This window comes from Ruditapes philippinarum, unplaced genomic scaffold, assembly GCF_026571515.1.
Source record: "Ruditapes philippinarum isolate M1 unplaced genomic scaffold, ASM2657151v2 ctg623_1_1_1_1, whole genome shotgun sequence".
NCBI lineage: Eukaryota > Metazoa > Mollusca > Bivalvia > Venerida > Veneridae > Ruditapes > Ruditapes philippinarum.
The window spans coordinates 63197-85758 of record NW_026856414.1 but is presented as its reverse complement, the minus strand read 5'-3'; the positions used below and the strand labels follow the sequence as shown (position 1 = coordinate 85758).

Here is a 22562-nt window from a genome sequence, read left to right as displayed (position 1 = left end):
CTGTATTACTCTACCAGTATATTGCCAGGTTTGCCTGTATTATTCTACCAGTATATTTCCAGACTGGCCTGTATGATTCTACAAGTATATTGCCAGACTGGCCTGTATCATTCTACCAGTATATTGCCAGGCTGGCCTGTATCATTTTATAAGTATATTGCCAGACTGGCCTGTATTATTCTACCAGTATATTGCCAGACTGGCCTGTATGATTCTACAAGTATATTGCCAGACTGGCCTGTATCATTCTACCAGTATATTGCCAGGTTGGCCTGTATCATTTTATAAGTATATTGCCAGACTGGCATGTATTATTTTACCAGTATATTGCCAGGTTTGCCTGTATTATTCTATCAGTATATTGTCAGACTGGCCTGTATTCTACCAGTACATTGCCAGACTGGCCTGTATCATTCTATCAGTTTTTTGCCAGATTGGCCTGTATTATTCTACCAGTATATTGCCAGACTGGCCTGTATTATTCTATCATATTGCCAGACTGGTCTGTATCATTCTACCAGTATATTGCCAGGCTGGCCTGTATTATTCTACCAGTATATTGCCAGGCTGGCCTGTATTATTCTACCAGTATGTTGCCAGACTGGTCTGTATCATTCTACAAGTATATTGCCAGACTGGCCTGTATAATTCTACCAGTATATTGCCAGGCTGGCCTGTATTATTCTACCAGTATATTGCCAGATTGGCCTGTATTATTTTATCAGTATATTGCCAGGCTGGCATGTATTATGCCAACATTCAAATCCATTCAAATAATAACATTAGTTCCAAACGTTAATCTTGACAAAACATTCATCAAAAAAGAAATATCTTACCTGATTATAAGACACTGAAGGCCTCCGATAAACTTTGTAACGTTTTGACATTTTATATATTTTATTTTTAATAATAAAACAACTTTTCAATCACAACATTCCATTCCCATACATTACATTTTTGTAACAATGTAGGATCAGTATGATATTGTGAGATCATAAAAAATAGATAATTTGTGTTTTTTTAACTTTCAAAAAGGAATGGTATAAATGCAGTATAATTATAAACTGAAACCTAAAACACCAATACAAATCTACATAAATCTATTTTTTAACTTTAGATATTTCAAATTTAGCATACAATTTTGTAATAAAAATTGGTTTTGACAATTTTTTTTTCTTCAAAAATCTTCTTTTTTTCAATTTTTATAAAAAATTTACAAAAAATCATTAAAACAAGTCCAGCATTTGGTTAAAATTCACATTCAGCATACTAGCACCAATTCCTAACCAAAACATTTTCAATCTATATTCAATAAAACTAAAGTCATGATTATCTTTCAAAGAATTTTTATTATTCAACTTGATAACAAAGTAGTAGAAAGGGAAGGTTATCTAAATGAAACAGATCTGCCATTATTGGCCCTCAAGTTGTGTGCAAATGAGGAAGTTTTAGTAAAACCATGATAATGAGTTCATGAGATAAACCCATCAAAGGTCAGTTTTTCAATTAAGGATAGCTTTTTAAAAATAACCTGAAGAAGTTATTTTCCTACGGTGTCCTTATCGTGCCATTTAGAATGTCGTCCGTCGCGTCTAAGGGTAGACACACGACAATGCGAAGTGACATCGCGACAATGCGAAGCGACGCTCGACAACGCGAAGCGATATGCGACAATGCGAAGCGACGCTCGACAGTGTCAAACGATATGTCGCACTGTCGCCTAGAAATGTCGCGGTAAAAAAGGGCGACATTTAAGAGATGTCGCTTCGCGTTGTCGAGTGTCGCTTCGCATTGTCGAGCGTCGCTTCGCGTTGTCGCGATGTCACTTCGCGTTGTCGCGATGTCACTTCGCGTTGTCGCATTGTCACTTCGCATTGTCGAGTGTCGAGGTTGGTAGAAGTGCATACCACGCCACTCGACAATGCGAAACGACAACGCGACAATGCGATACGACGCTCGACAATGCGAAGTGACACTCGACATCGCGAAGCGACATTTTTAAAATGTCGAGTAAATGTCGCGTTATTTTTATGATTTTTACACCGCGACGCTCAACATTGCGAAGCGACACTCGACAATGCGAAGCGACACTCGACAACGCGAAGCGCTACTCGACAACGCGAAGCGACACTCGATATTTGCGAAGCGACATTTGGAATAATATCGTATCGCATTGTCGTGCGTCTACCGGTGCTTGGTCAGAATTTACTAACTCACCGACAAACGGTGCGATCATGGAAGGGGTCGCACTAAACTGCTGACGAATTAGCTGACGATATAGAATATATAGGAAACTGCTGACCAGTTAAACAAAGAAGGATTATCGAAAACTGCTGACCAGTTACACAAAGAAGGGAAACATTGAAGGTGTCAAATTGCCGTTGGTGATATTACAGACGAGGTCGAGAAATACTTGATAAAATGTTTTTTCAAGATCAGACCTGGGGATGATTACATTGATCAGTAATTGATTTAATTACAATTACTTTCAGATTTTATTGTAATTGATTACAATTGATTACTCAGACTTGTCTCTGTAATCAATTAAATTACAATTACTTTAAGAAAGTAATTGATTGATAATTGATTACATTCAATGTATAACTATAAACAAAAGTTTCTTAATGCTTTTTAATATATACAATATATACATTATATAAACAAAGGATTTCCAGCTCATCAACAGTCATCAATTTAACACACTTTTAGTTACTGTCACATCACTTTATCATATTTTAGCATTGCACTTTAGCATCATAAGTTCATGAAACCGTCTGTCAGTCAGACTGCATCTATCAGGACAGAAAATTTTACCCGCAACACTAAACAAACGCTCTACAGGGGCTGATGATGCAGGAATGGTCCTCGGTCTTCTTGGTGTAGGTTTCATAATAAACTCTCTCTGCCACAGAAATTTTGATAAGTGTCAATTGTACAGTATGCTGTATACAGGTGTTAAAACAGGTGTGAAAACAATAAATTTTTGTATGGGAATTCAGAGACAATAGGCTTTACAAAGTATCAATTTCTTACAAACACTTCAATGGTACATCAGTATTCATTATAATATAGACACATTGTCTATCACCTTACAAAATACCTAACTTTAATATAATTAAAATATGGTAATATGCATCTGACATAAACTCTAGAATATACAAAGTAAAGAAGTTATCTACATTGTTTGAAACTTTTTAAAACATGGTTTAACCAAAATATGTGAAACAAAATTTAACATAGTTACCTTTATGTGGATAATGGAATTTGAATGTGACTAAGTGTTTCCATTTATATTCCTAGGGCACAATTTGCAAGGTGCTGTCACATTTCCAGATGTCTCTTTAGGAAATTCAAAGACATCATTAATCCAATGATATGACATTTTGGTTGGAATACCAGCCAAACAATGATGTCTATCTTTCAGTTAGAATTTGGTTAACTGTATGGATTTTAACTTATTTCTGCATTGTGAGTGATGTCTTATTAACATCGCACTTGATATTTTACTACCATTATGGACAATCATTGTTTATTATGACAATTTCTATTATTTACTTCAAATATGGATATCAATAGATATCAACAATAATGAATATTCAATAAAAATCAATTTACACTCTACAATTTGTGATCAAAGATCATTATAAAGAAATATAAGTTCAACTGTAACATGTGAAATAAATATTTTGAATTTCAATAGTTTTATGTAAAATTTGAAAGTAATCAACATCAATCAAATTGTAATCATAATTACAGACTGAATTTAAGCTGTAATTGATTAATTACAATTAATGTAATCAATTTTGAGCAAGGTAATCAATTACATGATGATTACAGTGTAATCATGTAATCAATTTAAAAATCGATGATTATGATTGATGATTACCCCAGGTCTGTTCAAGATGTCAATATTACAAATGATACATATTAATTATAAAAAAATTCAATTGATATATATTGTATATTTCTCAATTTATTTTGATATAATATTTTATTTAAGTACCTTAATGAATTTTCTTCTATGTGTTATATATTGGTTAAAATTTTAAAAATGTAGTCAAAATATGATGTACGAAAAATCATAATTTTGTTTCAAGTACGTATAAAACTATGCATCATAGGTTAAAATATATACATGTACATATACGTAATGTATATTTTAACAAAATATAATTATTATGTCGTATTTAGTGCAAATATGAAATAAAGTGATTTCTGTTTCCTTATTTGTTGTTCGTATAATTGTATAAGTAATATTGAACAAAAATTAATAATGTGCTAATTGTTATAGTTAATAAGCTTTTATTACATTATAAACAACATGTTTCCACAGATATCCATTAAACTGATAATTTATCGAGATCGATATGCCCCAAGGTCATATTAAAATCGATTTCACACGCGACGTGTCATTCTTGATTTATCTATGACAAAATACAATAAACAGTCAAAAATATGTTATTAAAATGCTGACCATATTGTAGAATCTGCTGACCAGTTAGATATATAGAGAAAAATATATTTAAATGCTACGAAATTGTTACTCATTATGCAAATTTAATATATTTTATAAAATAATGTCGACATTTAATTAAGTAAAAACACTGCTGACCAATTTAATGTTAATTCAAATTGATTTAAGCCGTAAAACTCTCTTATTATATATGGTCAGCAAATTTAACGCTCTTTACATTCAGGCGAGAAAATGCTGACCAGTTAAACATATAGTAGAATCTGCTGACCAGTTAGATATATAGGGAAACTGCTGACCAGTTAGATATATAGAGAAAAATATATTTTGCCGTGAAATTGTAATTCATTTTATAATGTATGCAAATTCAATATATTTTATAAAATTATGTCGACATTTAATTAAGTAAAAACACTGCTGACCAATTTAATATTATTTCAAATTGATTAAGCCGTAAAAGTCTTCTTATTCTATATGGTCAGCAAATTTGACGCTCTTTACATTCAGGCGAGAAAATGCTGACCAGTTAAACATATAATAGAATCTGCTGACCAGTTAGATATATAGGGAAACTGCTGACCAGTTAGAAATATAGAAAAATATATATTTTGCCGTGAAATTGTTACTCATTTTATAATGTATGCAAATTTTATATATTATATAAAATCATGTCGACATTTAATTAAGTAAAAACACTGCTGACCAATTTAATGTTAATTCAAATTGATTTAAGCCGTAAAACTCTCTTATTCTATATGGTCAGCAAATTTAACGCTCTTTACATTCAGGCGAGAAAATGCTGACCAGTTAAACATATATAGTAGAATCTGCTGACCAGTTAGATATATAGGGAAACTGCTGACCAGTTAGATATATAGAGAAAAATATATTTTGCCGTGAAATTGTAATTCATTTTTATTATGTATGCAAATTCAATTTATTTTATAAAATTATGTCGACATTTAATTAAGTAAAAACACTGCTGACCAATTTAATGTTATTTCAAATTGATTTAAGCCGTAAAACTCTTCTTATTCTATATGGTTAGCAAATTTAACGCTCTTTACATTCAGGCGAGAAAATGCTGACCAGTTAAACATATACACATGTAGTAGAATCTGCTGACCAGTAAGATATATAGGGAAACTGCTGACCAGTTAGAAATATAGGAAAAAAATATATTTTGTCGTGAAATTTTAATTCATTTTATAATGTACGAAATTCAATATATTTTATAAAATTTTGTCGACATTTAATTAAGTTAAAACACTGCTGACTTATTTAATATTAATTCAAATTGCAATTATTGCTTTTGAAAATACATTTTTTTCCGTTACAAGATTTTTCTATTGAAATATCACTAACAAGAGATTTTGATAAAACTCATAACATCATAATTCTTTATAAAACATTAATTCAAATTTTTGCATATCTTTAGAGGTATATAAAGCTGTTTAATATATCCTTTTAAAATCACGGATTTATATTACATGTAGTAATGTAAATCCGTGTTAAAATGTATGATATTATGGTACTTTAAATGTATATATTAATTTAGTTTATAAACATAGTCATATAAATGCAAAAATTAAAAATATAATTAAAAGAATAAAAGTAATTTCCCATCTTTTTATTACCCCCTACGGCGTGTTTATATAACTTCACACCTTCAATGTTTCCCTTCTTTGTGTAACTGGTCAGCATTTTCCGATAATCCTTCTTTATTTAACTGGTCAGCAGTTTCCTATATATCTATATCGTCAGCTAATTCGTCAGCAGTTTAGTGCGACCCCTTCCATGATCGCACCGTTTGTCGGTGAGTTAGTAAATTCTCACCAAGCACCGGTAGACGCACGACAATGCGATACGATATTATTCCAAATGTCGCTTCGCATTGTCGAGTGTCGCTTCGCGTTGTCGAGTATCGCTTCGCGTTGTCGAGTGTCGCTTCGCATTGTCGAGTGTCGCTTCGCAATGTTGAGCGTCGCGGTGTAAAAATCATAAAAATAACGCGACATTTACTCGACATTTTAAAAATGTCGCTTCGCGATGTCGAGTGTCACTTCGCATTGTCGAGCGTCGTATCGCATTGTCGCGTTGTCGTTTCGCATTGTCGAGTGTCGTGGTATGCACTTCTACCAACCTCGACACTCGACAATGCGAAGTGACAATGCGACAACGCGAAGTGACATCGCGACAACGCGAAGTGACATCGCGACAACGCGAAGCGACGCTCGACAATGCGAAGCGACACTCGACAACGCGAAGCGACATTTCTTAAATGTCGCCCTTTTTTACCGCGACATTTCTAGGCGACAGTGCGACATATCGTTTGACACTGTCGAGCGTCGCTTCGCATTGTCGCATATCGCTTCGCGTTGTCGAGCGTCGCTTCGCATTGTCGCGATGTCACTTCGCATTGTCGTGTGTCTACCCTTAGACGCGACGGACGACATTCTAAATGGCACAATAAGGACACCGTATTTTCCTGTTATTATTACTTATTACTCATTATGTAAGAAAATATTGACACATACAAAAATTATAAAAGCAAATATCAAGGTCATAATAATAAACAAGAGGGCAATGATGGCCCTTATATTGCTTAACAGAGTTTATTACAAAATTTTCAATGTTTTTTTCTTAATGAATAGAGTGAAACACATCCTAACCCCTAAGGACCTTTTTTTTCTCTTTTTCTTTTTCTTACTATTGAAAATTACTTAAACAACACTGGTATGCAGTCACCTACAAGAAGTTTCTATTCAATCATATCAAAATTTGACCAACAGATTTAACCAAGAAGATTTACATTGATTTCCTTTCATACCTTTGTGACCCCAACTCATTATAATGTTTATAACTAACAAAAATTATTTCAATCATCTAAGTAGATTATAACCATTAGATCATTTCTGTGAAATATCAAATCAAACAAGTAGTGGGATGTGGTAGTGGGTGGGATTCAAGAACAGCTTTGTGCCCAGGAAAAACTGTTAAGATAGGAAAGCTAGTTGGAAGTAAATGAAAAATAGCTGAGGGAAATGAAATCTAGTTGTGCAGTTAGGGGATAGGAATTTGGTCACAGTTCAGGAAATGATTCAAGGTCATTTATCTTGTGGTTGCCTACAGTTTAACACCTACTATAAGTATTAAAATCATTACTCTGCCATGTGAAATAAATATTTGAACTGCTCAATAATCCACTTTAACTTTGATCAAATGTGAAGTATAGAAAACTTATTTATACTTAAGTAACTCAAGTGGAAAAGACTCATCTTTTTAACCAATAATGCAGACGGACTGACATAAAAAAAACTCTTAAGGTCAATAAAACAATGCTACATTTAACAAAGGTCGATTATCATGTAGTTTAAGTCTCACTTGGCTCTTGATTTGTATATAAAATTGATAAAACAAACAAAAAATTGCTGCTACTATGATAATTAAAGGGACTCCTCTGACGTTTTTTGACATCACAGGACTGAAAATAATTTTTTCATAAATAAATGTTCCGTTTGATGTAGGGCTAGACTGATAACTTGTGTGCAAAATTTCCATATCATTTAATAATTGTAAAATATGACCAAAAATTGAAATGTGTCACTTAAAAACAGATTGAGATTAGGCTGATTAGCACACAAATACAATCTGAGTGTATTTCTTACTTGTTCTTTGCATATCTTTCTGTTCTAAGTGCCGCAGTTGATCTTTGTAAGAAATTCAAATTTTATATCTTTAGGCTTTTTCTTTTTTTTACCTCAGTGGAGTCCCTTTAAAGTGTTTATTATGTGTTCATTTAATATTGAGTAAGACAATATATTGAACATATTATCAGACATAAGCTGGCAGCAGTCCTAAAGTATAATAACAAGTTTTGTAACTTACCCACTTGTGTCAATCTATAGCAGTGAATGGCAAATGGTTCAACCATAACCAGTTTGATTTATTGTTGACTTTAATGCCAATTTTTTCCAGTTGGACATGGATCACTTGTACATTATATTGATGCTAGTTTTGATATTGTCTTGAACCTAAATTTTACTATTTGACCAATACAACACTCCCAAAAGCAACAAACTACTAGTCAACCTGGTTCACAATCAGCCGTATGAAAAATATGATACATGTACTTGTTTTTTTTTTAAAAGAACACCATTCATGTCAAAAGCCTAAAGAAATAAAATGTGAATGATTACATACATCATCTTGGGAACTTAAAACAGAAAAATATGCAAAGATAATTAAGAAATATAGATCTACTCAGAAATAAATCAAAAATTTTTTTTCAAGCCCTGATTTTTCACAATTAAAACAAAAATTCTGAAAAATAGGAATGAACCCATGATCTGAAATTTTGCAAAACAAGGTTACTGGTCTAGACTTACATCAAATAGAAAATTAATCTAAAAAAAATAATATTTCCAGTCCATTTATGTCCAAAAAAACACACAGTGGTGTCCCTTTAATAGCTAGTCATCATATTCAAGATATTTTAATAAACCATTATTAAATTGAACAAAAAAAAAGTTTATATACATCTGACGAAAACTATGACATATAAACATTTTTGTTACATTTTTGTTACTTGAGGTGAATTAGAAAATTACCAATGGCAAAAGTGTATTTTATTACTATATTTTTATATCATATAAAATATGAAACCTTGCTGAATGTTTATCTATAATATCTTGCAAATAATCTTAAGCGATTCATTCACATTTAACAAATGAAATTATGTTCTGTCTCATAATGGTACTGGTCTAAGTAAGCAATGGTACAAACATTAGATATATTTTAAGATATCAGAATCATTTGGGAAAAAGGACAGTAATGAATCATAATTGCTTTAAAAAATAAGTATATATCACTCTTGTCACCATTTTCTAAATACGAAAACTATTAACGCAAACAAGTTATTTTTTTTTTCAAGGAGTGTGAATTAATGCTATAATAACTAATACACAATCATACCAGAAACTAAACTAAATGTATCTAGAGTTGTCCCTAAATGTATCTCGAGTTGTCCTTAAATGTATCTAGAGTTGCCCCTCAATGTATCTTGATCTGTCCCTAAATGTATCTCGAGTTGTCCTTAAATGTATCTCGAGTTGCCCCTCAATGTATCTTGATTATCCCTAAATGTATCTTGATCTGTCTCTTAATGATTCTAGAGTTGTCCCTTAATGAATCTAGATCTGTCCCTAAATGTATTTAGAGTTGTCCTTAAATGTATCTAGAGTTGCCCCTAAATGTATCTAGAGTTGCCCCTAAATGTATCTCGAGTTGTCCTTAAATGTATCTCGAGTTGCCCCTCAATGTATCTTGATTATCCCTAAATGTATCTTGATCTGTCTCTTAATGTATCTAGAGTTGTCCCTTAATGAATCTAGATCTGTCCCTAAATGTAGAGTTGTCCCTTAATGTATCTAGATCTGTACCTAAATGTATCTAGAGTTGTCCCTTAATGAATCTTGAGTTGTCCCCTTCATGAATCTTGATTTGTCCCTTAATGTATATTGAGTTGTCCCTTAATGTATATTGAGTTGTCCCTTAATGTATATTGAGTTGTCCCTTAATGTATCTAGAGTTGTCCCTAAATGTATCTAGATCTGTCTCTTAATGAATCTTGATTTGTCCCTTAATGAATCTTGAGTTGTCCCTAAATGAATCTTGATTTGTCCCTTAATGTATATTGAGTTGTCCCTTAATGTATATTGAGTTGTCCCTTGTATCTATGTCCCTATGTATCTAGAGTTGTCCCTTAATGTATCTAGATCTGTCCCCTTAATGAATCTTGATTTGTCCCTTAATGAATCTTGATTTGTCCCTTAATGTATATTGAGTTGTCCCTTAATGTATATTGAGTTGTCCCTTAATGTATCTAGAGTTGTCACTAAATGTATCATAAGTTGTCCCTAAATGTATCTAGAGTAAGGCAAAAAATAGCTAGCTACAGTTACATTTCATCAGTTGTCTGAAACTTAAAATGTTTTGGGGTTTTTTTTGGTCATTTTTTTCAATTACATTAAAATTTTGATAAAATTTTGATAAGTTTTAATAAGTTTTAATGCATTAAAAGATTAAAAGTTAAAATAATTGAGACATACATGTTCTGTGATATATATTTGTCGACTCGGCTCCGAGAACTGAAGTGCATAATCTTCCACATTTTGTAACGTCCATCTGTAATGTAATCACACAATTATATCATACAATAGATATACATGTATATTAAAATTCAGTTTACAGCTTGGACAAATGCTGATTCAAGTGGACTTAAAAACATATTTTTTTTTTAAACTTTTACATTGGAAACTTCCTAATAAATGACAGTTATACAGATCAGACAAATGATAAAAAGAGCCGTCTAGACAGAGAAAATTATATTTAGACAGTTCATGTAATAGTCCTTACAATGTACTTAATGAATTTAAAGAAACATATTAGAACATTATTATGCTAAAAGCATTTATCTGCAAATTGAATAATCAAAATGGTTAAAATGCAACTTATTGAACCCATAATAATTATGTAACATTAACAACAAAAATTCAACATATCTCAATAATCGTAATGTGTTTGAAATCAACATGAAATGAAAAGGTCTTTTGTGCTTCTTTACAAATCTGTTTTGAACATATTAATTTACATGATAAAATGTCTACATGTCAGCTATTCAAACCTTCAACAATTAAATTGATATATTTTAAATCTGTCTCGATGTCTTCTTCACCAGGTATCTAAAATACTGACAATAAATTGAGGAAGTTTAAATCTATGATATGTGACACCTTCAACCAGGGATAAAAATATTTCAAGTTATAATGTTACAATGGCATACTTACCATAAATACATATTAATACATGTAACCAGTGTATTAAATGTGCATTTTAAAGTGAATACTTAAGAAACATAAACTAATGTATGTCATGATTTTCAACTCTTGCCAAATATAGATATCGGTCAGTTTAAATGACTGAGTCATTTAAGACAACCAATTATTGGAATGGGAAATGAAAGTTACAGACCATGATTGACACTGTATTATGAAGGATAATGGAGAATGCTACATCCCTCACAGCTTTAGCCCTGGCAGCCAGGCTTCAACAATTTTTATGACAACATAACACTGGTAAGCCTTGGATTTAAGAGGCTGACTTGCAACACTTAACTAGACGACCACTGTTACTGGCAACCAATGGAAATTAAAGTGAATATAAAATAAAACTTACTTGTCACATATATCCTGTACTATAGCGGCTAGTGGGCGGTTCTGAAAACAGAAAGTATCAGCCACTGTTAATAATTAGCTTATAAATTAAACAATATATTACACAGTCACTGTCTCATATAATTTATTGTTTGTTTTTGGTTTTTTTTTGGTTGTTGTATTTTACTTCTGGGTCAATACTTGTTTATACTCTGAGTCTAAACAATAATTCAAACTTTCTGTACACATGGTTGACTAAGGGGTAAATCTTTTTTTAACAAACTTTTCATGAACTACACAGTCATGTATATTAGTTACTAATTTATTATTTGTTTTTGGACTGCAATAGTCGAGTTTGTTTTAAGGATATTTGGAACACTCCATTCCAATTTGAACAGATTTCTATATCAGAATACAAAATTTGAGCTACATGTACCAACAGCATCAAGACCATGGTCAGACTGTACGGATGTCTGGACTTGTCAGGCTTTAAAACGGTGGCAAACTGGGAGGCTAATCACTTTTGCTTCATGCAGGTCAGGGTTTTTTTGTCTTACTCTCAAAAATTCCATATTCTCAGCTACCTGATTACCCATGATGACTTTCATGGACATGTCCTGTATTCAATCTAGAATGTTCATTGTGAATATTAAGGATTATCATAATGAAACTGTACTTATATTAATAGTGTTTATGGCACCTCAATATGAGCCCTGTCACGACAAAACCAACATAATGGGTTTGCGACCAGCATGAAACCAGCCAGGCTGCGCATCCGCGCAGTCTGATCAGGATCCATGCTGTTTGCTATCAGTTTCTGTACTTGTTATAGGGGTTGAAAGCGAACAGCATGGATCCTGATCAGACTGCGTGGATGCGCAGGCTGGTCTGGATCCATGCTGGTCGCAAACCCATTATGTTGGTTTTGTCGTGACAGGGCTCATATTGAGGTGCCATAAAGACTCATATACTCATTATGATTATTATGCTGTCATCTAAACTTGCATAACTTAAATAAATTTACACTGTTAACAAACTGACTATTTGTAAAATTATAAAACTTGCAAAGGTTAAACATTTTTACAAATGTTTCAAAATGTATTTTAGGATTGCATTTTTTTTAAAATTTATATCACTGCATTCCTGTTTGAGGTCTGAGTGATAAAGATTGTACTGTTTTGAGAAATTGCCAAAACAAATGACAACACCACCAGCTTAATAATAATCTTACCAGCGTGGTAAAGGACATTGTAGGTCAATGTGGGAAATGATAAGGTAAAGGTACATTCAAGCCTTTACTAAATGAATCAATGTTTATATCAAAGTTCTAGTCATTTATAACATCATTTTATCATAAAAGATAACAATTGTAAATATTGATTCTTACACTTTGTGAAAGATTTCAGATTGTTTTTTCCCTCCCCTTTTTTTACTATCCAAAAAAATGAAGAAAAAAACCAGATATGTAGCTATATTTTGTTTGTTTGAAGTTTCTGACACATTTTATAGCTGGAATTTATCATTTTTGATATCATATAAATTGTATATATATTTTCATACAAATGGAAACTATAATTCAAGCATTGGATCTTCAGCTCACAAGAATACAGCAAGCACCCATCAAGACAGTTGTCATCTATTGTTGTGTATAATACACACAGTTATATATTTTCAAATCAGTGTTTCTGTTATTATAGAAATTAATCAGCATTGTCTTAATTGTCTCTCTATATATATTCTATTCTTACATTAGGATTGGCAGACCTATCTGCTTAGTCATTGTTATATATGTCTATAACAGTGTTATCTCATTTAAGGAAATAAATATAGACCCACAAACATGACATAATTTATCACTTTTTATACAGTGAACAAAAAAACAAACATTCATCAAAATAACATAAAATAATACCAAATATTGTCAAAACACACTGATAACTAAATAATGAGACTAATGGCCATTATTATATGAACTGTACACGATGGATGCAATATGGGTGGAATAACTTTTATAAAGTTTGAGAAACCTAAAATTGCAAATTATATACATGTATTTCAATAGATAAGAAAACAAAATACAAAATATAAAAGCAAAATAATCTTATCCTGATATTTGTTCTAAAAATATTGTCAAAATAAAATATACTGTAACCCAATTTATATTCGCGAATACAAATTTTCGCGTTTTGCCGAGGTCGGACATATTCGCGAATATTAATTTCCGCGTTTTCTTGTCTTCCGAAAAAAAAAAATTCGCGGATTGGAAAGTCCGATGGGGCAGTAAAATCCATTAGCCGACTATTAATCTTCAATAATTGTGGTCATTATTGGCGTCTTAAATGGGATTAACAATACGCTAGCCTTATATTGTATTGGTAAGTGAATTGTGATCAGAATTTAGCAAAACATTTTCTCTATATATGTACATGTACGCATCGTTCGTCTTCATTTCGAAACATGTCGTTAAAAGGGTGGTTGATAAAACATAAACCTTCAGAATGCAGGGATGTTTGTATATGTATATTGACATAGAGTTCTTTTGATATATATAAAATAGTAGTAGTTTACTTAGTTTGTGTATTTATTGCTTTTTGGCAATATTCATAACAATTCATTACTTCCTAACAGGTGCCCGTAAAATTCGAATATATCAGGTCAAGTAGCTTTGCATGAACAACATCTAAAATAAAAATTTCTCTCCAATTTATTCGCGAAATAGTGCGGACTTATTCGCGCAAACAAATATTCGCGCTTCATAGCCATCCGCGAATAAAGCGAATATTAATTGGTCGCGAATATTCGTTGGGTTACAGTATAGCTTTGAAAATCTACACACACCCACATATAAAACACCCATAGAAGTATAAAGGAGTATGAAGGAAACAATTCAGATTAATTAAAACATTAGCCTATCCATGAAATAATAACTTCACATGAACACTGACTCATTGTCATTCATTTTGTTGTTTTCATATTTAAATGTTGGTGTTGATGTTTCCCCCCCCCCCCCCATACATATATTGTTAAACTAGTATTTGCTCATTGCTACTTAACTATAGTTTAATAGTTCATTGTTTTATCAGATCAAAACTCCAATGTCTACTCATAATTATCCTAATTTCACTAAAATTTAACCCTAAATCCTTCAGCCCTATATGCTACTCTGTACCAATTCTACCCCTATATTCTAAAGCCCAATAAAGGTTGTTTCCTCTGACCTAAAATAAGTATATTTTCCTCTAAAAATACTTAAATTTTCCCTTAAAATTTTCACCAGAACCATGACTTGACAGCATATGACTTATATAGCTAGAAGACAAAAAGATGTCCCTATAGATAGCCTCTGCTAAATACCATGCATGTTAATTTGAATTGAAATTGAAAATTTCATAGAATGTGTGGGTGAATTAAAATTTTCATTCTCAGTTACTGGAATTTTATTTAAGATTTCCCCCATTTTCTGATTTATCGCGCAATATTTTCCCCTTCAGAAAGCCACAGATTGTTTTGAAAATTGAAAAAATCACTGCTACCCTTATCCAAACTAGTCTTACCCTAATGTACATCCGCAGCAGCATAGCCAATATTCAACTTAAAATAGCAATTTGATTAGAAAATAAACTAAATACAAAATTTTAAATTATTTACTGGATGTGTGAACACAAAAAGTTTGGATATAAATATCTTATATACATGTACATTGTACAATAGTATTGTTTGATTTTATTAACCTGTCAATTCCATACTGATTATACGGTCAATATACAGAATGTATTAATATTCGATAAATGTTCGGTAAATTCCGTGAGATGTGCGCAGTAAGATGTGATTAAATTCATCTTGTTATTTTGAATTAGTTACACTGACCGTTATAGTGCAATAGGGTAAACCACTGGTATATTTTATCTGAACGTTCAACGTGTTGTAGGATCGAGACAGAGTATGTCCAGTATATTTTTTATTAATAACTATTTTCAACATGTTTTTTAAGTTATAGTTATGGTTGTTCCGTTTTAATATGTTTTGCACCTTTTTGTAAATACTATACATTTGTATATAACAATGTTTAAGAATTAATACTGAAAATTCATTCCGATTAAAATCAATAAATGTAATTATACAATATAAAATGTGACAATTCAGTGTTTCTTAGTTGGTTCATATCCGTGTAGACAAATTGCAAGCGCTTGACCATTTTCATTAAAATATACTTAAAAATAAAGAAAGAATAAGTCTAAAAAGAATGTCAAAAAAGGGGATCGAACATCGGACCCCTCATGCATTTGGTAATCACTTAACCGACTGTGCTATTGCGGATGTTACAAGAACCTACATTAATCTAGTAAGAGTTTTCCAAACGTAAGTGATACACTCCATATTAATTCTAGTAAAATAAACGGAAAAAAAACGAAGTGAGATCGAATATGTAAATGAGTGCTATAATTAATGTATTCATAATTGACAGGTCAATAAAATCAGACTATATATAACAAGTATATTACATAATGAAACTTTGAATCTGTTATGGTTGGAGTAATCTAAACACACCTGATTTAAATCATAGAAGATGGTATCACCATATCCACAGATTGCAACTTTTTTCAAGTAATCTGGATGATCGAGATAAACAAAGTTTTTAGTAGTAGCACGTGTCATAGGTCTTTTAGGCTTAAACTCACTGTCCGAGCCGTGTCTATTCCTAACTATAGCAGGAACAGGTGGGTGACCAACAGTCTTTGAAAGATTTGACACGCTCTTTGATTCATGACCCGAGTCTTCTGTGATTAGAGATAGAGTGGAACCTTGTAGACCTGGATCTGACCTCTGGTGAACCCTAGTATGAGGTTTCTTCAAATGTTCCCCATTAGGCTCAGAATTACCTCGACTTAAAAAAGTTTTTGGTCTTTCCTTATCCATTATAAGTTTGTTTCTCAAAATTAATACTTTCTTCAGTAATAAATTTATAGTTCAAAGAAGTGTTTACATCACACGTCAAATGTTATTGTTTATGCAGGAAACTAAAAATTTCAAGACGTTCTTACAAACTTTAATTAATACATCCAAGTAGTCCTATAAATTTCTATGTATCCAATCAATGTAAACACTTCACTGCTATAAATAACATAAACATTTTCATTAAAATCCAGGTAATTAAATAGAAAATTAATACACTTAAGAGTTGTCATGCAACACTAACTGTCACAAGGGCAGTTTTACTAAACTGTTCTCTAACTGCAGTATAATCTAAAATAGATTATGAGTGACCTTTTTCATCTAAAAAAATGAACACAATAAAGAAAATAAACTTCCGTATTTAACACAGTTTCAATAAACCTCTTTCGTGTAAACATAGATATGAAAAAAAAAAGCTGATATATACATTAGTAGTTTACATATAAATTGTTGACATTGGTTTATCTACCTCTCCATGCATGAGCAGAACCAAAGTATTATCTTCATATAGGTGACTTTGTCATGGAAACAAAAATTACGATACAGATCAGGAAGTTTTGCACTTTTTCAACATTAATGTTTAGGGAAGTGAAACAGTCACTTAACAAATCTTAATATTTAAGCTATCAGTAAATATAACATTTAAACAACTAGCTAACAATTTAAATTATTACTACTAGCTTACAATTTAATATTATTACCACTAGCTAACAATTTAAAATTATGACCACTAGCTAACAATTTAAAATTATTACCACTAGCTAACAATTTAAAATTTAAACTTCTAGCTGACAATCTAACATTTTACCTACCAGCTGACAATCTAACATTTAACTACCAGCTAAAATCTTAGCTAACAATCTTTATTTTAACTACATGCTAACATTATCTAAAATTTAACTACTAGCTAACAATCTGGCATTTAACCACTTGCTAACAATCTAACATCTAACTTCTAGCTGACAATCTAAAAGAGCCTTACTGGCATAATAGAACTCTGTCAGTGTAAACAGATGGCACAACTGGACTGACAGAACTAAGAGTAGATAAATGGCACATCTGGCCTGACAGAGCTGAGTGTAGACTGATGGCACAACTGGCCTAACAGAACTGAGAGTAGATAAATAGCACATCTGGCCTGACAGAGCTGAGTGTAGACATATGCCAAACTAGCCTCAATTGGAGAGAGTAGACAGATGCCACAACTAGCCTGACAGAGTTGACTGTAGACAAATGGCTCAACTAGTCTTACAGAGCTAAGTGTGTAGGCTCAACTAGTCTAATAGAGCTGATTGTAGACAGATGTCACAACTAGCCTGACAGAGATGACTGTAGACAGATGGCTCAACTAGTCTTACAGAGCTAAGTGTGTAGGCTCAACTAGTCTAATAGAGCTGATTGTAGACAGATGCCACAACTAGCCTGACAGAGATGACTGTAGACAGATGGCTCAACTAGTCTTACAGAGCTAAGTGTGTAGGCTCAACTAGTCTAATAGAGCTGATTGTAGACAGATGCCACAACTAGCCTGACAGAGATGACTGTAGACAGATGGCTCAACTAGTCTTACAGAGCTAAGTGTGTAGGCTCAACTAGTCTAATAGAGCTGATTGTAGACAGATGTCACAACTAGCCTGACAGAGATGACTGTAGACAGATGGCTCAACTAGTCTTACAGAGCTAAGTGTGTAGGCTCAACTAGTCAAATAGAGCTAAGTGTAGACAGATGTCACAACTAGCCTGACAGAGATGACTGTAGACAGATGGCTAACCTAGCCTGACACAGCTGAGTGTAGACAGATGGCACAACTAGTCTGACAGAGATGACTGTAGACAGATAGCACAACTAGCCTGACAGAGCTGACTGTAGACAGATGGCACAACTAGCCTGACAGAGATGACTGTAGACAGATGGCTCAACTAGTCTAACAGAGCTGACTGTAGACAGATGGCACAACTAGCCTGACAGAGATGACTGTAGACAGATGGCTCAACTAGTCAAATAGAGCTAAGTGTAGACAGATGGCAGAACTAGCCTGACAGAGATGACTGTAGACAGATTGGCTCAACTAGTCAAATAGAGCTAAGTGTAGACAGATGGCACAACTAGCCTGACAGAGCTGACTGTAGACAGATGGCACAACTAGCCTGACAGAGCTGACTGTAGACAGATGGCACAACTAGCCTGACAGAGATGACTGTAGACAGATGGCTCAACTAGTCTAACAGAGCTGACTGTAGACAGATGGCACAACTAGCCTGACAGAGATGACTGTAGACAGATGGCTCAACTAGTAAAATAGACCTAAGTGTAGACAGATGGCACAACTAGCCTGACAGAGATGACTGTAGACAGATGGCTCAACTAGTCAAATAGAGCTAAGTGTAGACAGATGGCACAACTAGCCTGACAGAGCTGAGTGTATACAGATGACTCAACTGACCAGACAAAGCTGAATGTAGACAGATGGTTCAACTGGCCTGACAGAACTGAGTCTAGACTTATGGCTCAACTTACCTGGCATAGCTAACTATAGACAGATGTACCAACTGGCCTGACATAGTTGAGTGTATACAGATAGCTCAACTAGTCTGACAAAGCTGAGTATTGACAGATGGCTCAACTAGCCTGGTAGAGCTGAGTGTTGAAAGATGTCTCAACTGGCCTGGCAGAGCTGAGTGTAGACAGATGGCTCAACTAGTCTAACAGAGCTGACTGTAGACAGATGGCACAACTAGCCTGACAGAGATAACTGTAGACAGATGGCTCAACTAGCCTGACAGAGATGACTGTAGACAGATGTCTCAACTAGCCTGACAGAGATGACTGTAGACAGATGGCTCAACTAGCCTGACAGAGCTAAGTGTAGACAGATGGCTCAACTAGCCTGACAGAGATGACTGTAGACAGATGGCTCAACTTGCCTGACAGAGATGACTGTAGACAGATGGCTCAACTAGCCTGAAAGAGATGATGTAGACAAGGGCTAAAACTACCCCAACAGGGGGTTGACTGTAGACAGAGGGCCCTCAACTACCGGGCCCGGGAGCTAGTTTTGGGAAGAGGGTTCAACTACCCCTGACAGAGCGGGACTGTAGACAGAGGGCCCTCAACTGCCGGGCCCAGAGTTTGATTTATTGACAGTTTTGGGCTCAACTACCCTGACAGAGTGACTTTTAAAACAAAAGGGGCCCTTCAACAAACCCCTCCCAGAGCTAAGTTTTTAGAAAAATGGCTCAACTAGCCGGGCCCAAGAGCTGGAAATTGACAAAAGGGCCCCTAAACTATTTGGGAAAGAGCTGAGTTTTTGACAGATACCCTTAAAAACTGGCCGGGCCCCCAGGGGCTGAGTTTTTTGAAAAGATGTTTTCAACGGGGATTGACAGCCCTTGGGAGTCTTGACAGATGGCTCAACTAGCCTGACTATATATGGAGGTACATTTCTATCTATTACTACTGCTAAAAATCAATGGTTTAACCAAGCACAGACGTTACACTGAGTCAAAACAATCTAAAAAAATTCAAAAATTCAAAGTGGAAAAAAACAACATCATAAGCCATGTAAAAAAAAAATTCAGCCTCTTTTTTTTCATATCATAACAAATAGATGAAGCCCTACATCCCTGTTGGTTACTAACTTAAGATAAAGTAATATTTCAACCACTTTATTGTGTCAACATAATTATCTTCTGCAAATGAAACCATTAATACAGACATAAATTAACCTTTCATAAAGTAGATTGACCATATCTCATTAACATATAGAATTTAACTTCCTTGTATCAGTGATGTTTACAGTTTGACTATCAATTGGCTGATATCATCCAATAAAAGCAACATAATTTTGTAATAAGATGATTCAGATTACAATATACATTGCTTCTTTCTTTACCAAGTCCTGATCTACTGCTGTTACAACAAATGTACAAGATTGGTTCAAATCAAATACAAAAAACTGTTACTGTGCACACTATTTTTTTTTAAATTTCTTTCTATTATTTTTTTGTTACCATGGTAACAAGATTTCTGCATGGAATCAAATTCTTTAAATTACTTTGGAAGCTCTTCACTAAAGGAACAATCCTGGCAAGTTTTGTTGAAACCAGACTTGTAGTTTTTAAGAATAAGATTTTTTAAGTTCACTATATAATCTTTGTAAACGCTAACAGGTGAATTGCTATATATGTCACCGCATTGCAGATGCTGCGGTGGCATAAAAATAATTTACTACACAAAAACTTGAATAGAAATGTGGATGCAGACACCTGGGTGAGTAGAACAAACACCTTGGAACATTAGTGGAACATTTCTCCAAATACTTTTTATATAGTCAAGCTAAAAATATATTTAAAAGACATGTGTCAGTATGGGGTATTTTTGTGCTGTTTTTTAATATCTAAAAATAAATTTATCAATTTTTGGTACTTTCCCCAAATTGTTAAACTTAATAGGTCATAATCTTAAATGTCCCGGATTTACCATTTTATCTTTACAGGTAATTTAATTTTATGTGTTACACCACATACCCATTTGTGCAATAAAGACATAAAAGTTTAATAAATCTGCCTGAATGTGAAATTTAAATTCAAATAACAAGGACTGCCAAAACTTATTCATAAATAAATATTCACCATACTGTTGTTATTTACATTGCAATATCAAGGAACTTACATTTTAATCATCTAAATTTCTACCCTGTTTTTTAAAAGAGGTATAAAGTGACAAGTTCTAGGTAATTTCTGGGTACAGTAAAAGCCTCAACATACATAGTCCTGTCCATAAGTTTTTTTTATTGATTAAGGTATTTGGGCGATTCGCCATTTTATTGGCTTATGATCATACCCTTCAACAGACCATGTGATGCTTTGACCTCAAAGTGTGACCTTGACCTTTGAGTCAGGGGTTCAGGTTGTCTTATTATTGTAAACAATTGTGTCAAGTTATTTCAAAATCCCTTAATTGAAGAAAAGTTATGGATCGGACACAAAATATACCCTATGACAGACCATGATAAACTTTGACCCCCAAATGTGACCTTGACCTTGGAGGATGGGGTCCGGCTGTTGTGCATGACATGTCATCTCATTTTTGCAAACATTTGTGCCAAGTATTTTCAAAATCCCTTACTGTATAAAAAAGTTATGAACCAGACACTAAAGACAATGTTGACCTTTAATCACCAAGTGTGATCTTAACCTTGGAGGTAGGGGTCTGAGTGTTGTGTATGACACATCATTTTATTGTAACAAACATTAATTTTGTGCTTAGTTATTTCAAACATGAAAGTGTAACAGATGGACATACAGATGGAGCCCATTTCTATATCGCTATTTTTTCTTCGAAAAGGCGGGCACAAAAAAATAAAAAATTGTGTAGCCTGATCATCAAGATCATCAAGTATATCTCATGCCTTTCAATACTGTTCTTTTCAAAGATTAATGTATAAAAGACATTTATGGGTCACAAAAATTTTGCGAATGTCAAAAAGTGGACTTTTTGCATGCGGAAATATTTGTGAAAATATGATTTCTTGAATGTAATACTGTTTTTGTGATATCATTAATTAAGTAGGTACAAAACTACATGTTAAGAATATGCTGTTATTGTAACCGATCTTGTCAATTCTTTATTTTCTTACACAATTGTTTGAAATATACATTGATAGTTGATAAAGGACACATTTCTTTGTCATACTTTTAAACATTCTTTTGTTACATGAATAACCTGTTGTGTTATTAACACATATATTGTTTCATTTAAACATTTGGTTTTGTCCACTCTATAAAATTTAAGTGTAGGGTTCTGTCCACTCTATAAAATTTTGAGGTGTGGGTTTTTGACGTGTGGGGTTTTGTCCATCTTCCAAAGTTTGCATTTAAAGGAATATTTTTTTTAATTTCAATTTGCAAAAATCGCAAATATT

At 33.2% G+C, this 22562-nt stretch overlaps 1 protein-coding gene across 2 annotated transcripts in view; it reads right to left on the bottom strand.

The window, feature by feature from the left end:
- LOC132746430 (engulfment and cell motility protein 2-like) overlaps positions 1 to 22562 on the bottom strand; it is a 60444-nt gene that overhangs the window by 30977 nt on the left and 6905 nt on the right. Inside the window, exons 1-3 of one of the 2 annotated variants that reach the window (XM_060735560.1) lie at positions 16234 to 17020; positions 11708 to 11748; positions 10582 to 10657 (exon numbers count right to left, since the gene is read on the bottom strand). In XM_060735560.1, the coding sequence (XP_060591543.1) occupies positions 10582 to 10657; positions 11708 to 11748; positions 16234 to 16602 (486 nt within the window). In that variant the 5' untranslated portion in view covers positions 16603 to 17020. Of the gene's footprint in view, positions 1 to 10581; positions 10658 to 11707; positions 11749 to 16233; positions 17021 to 22562 lie in introns of those variants that run through there. The other variant, XM_060735561.1, reaches the window with a different exon arrangement.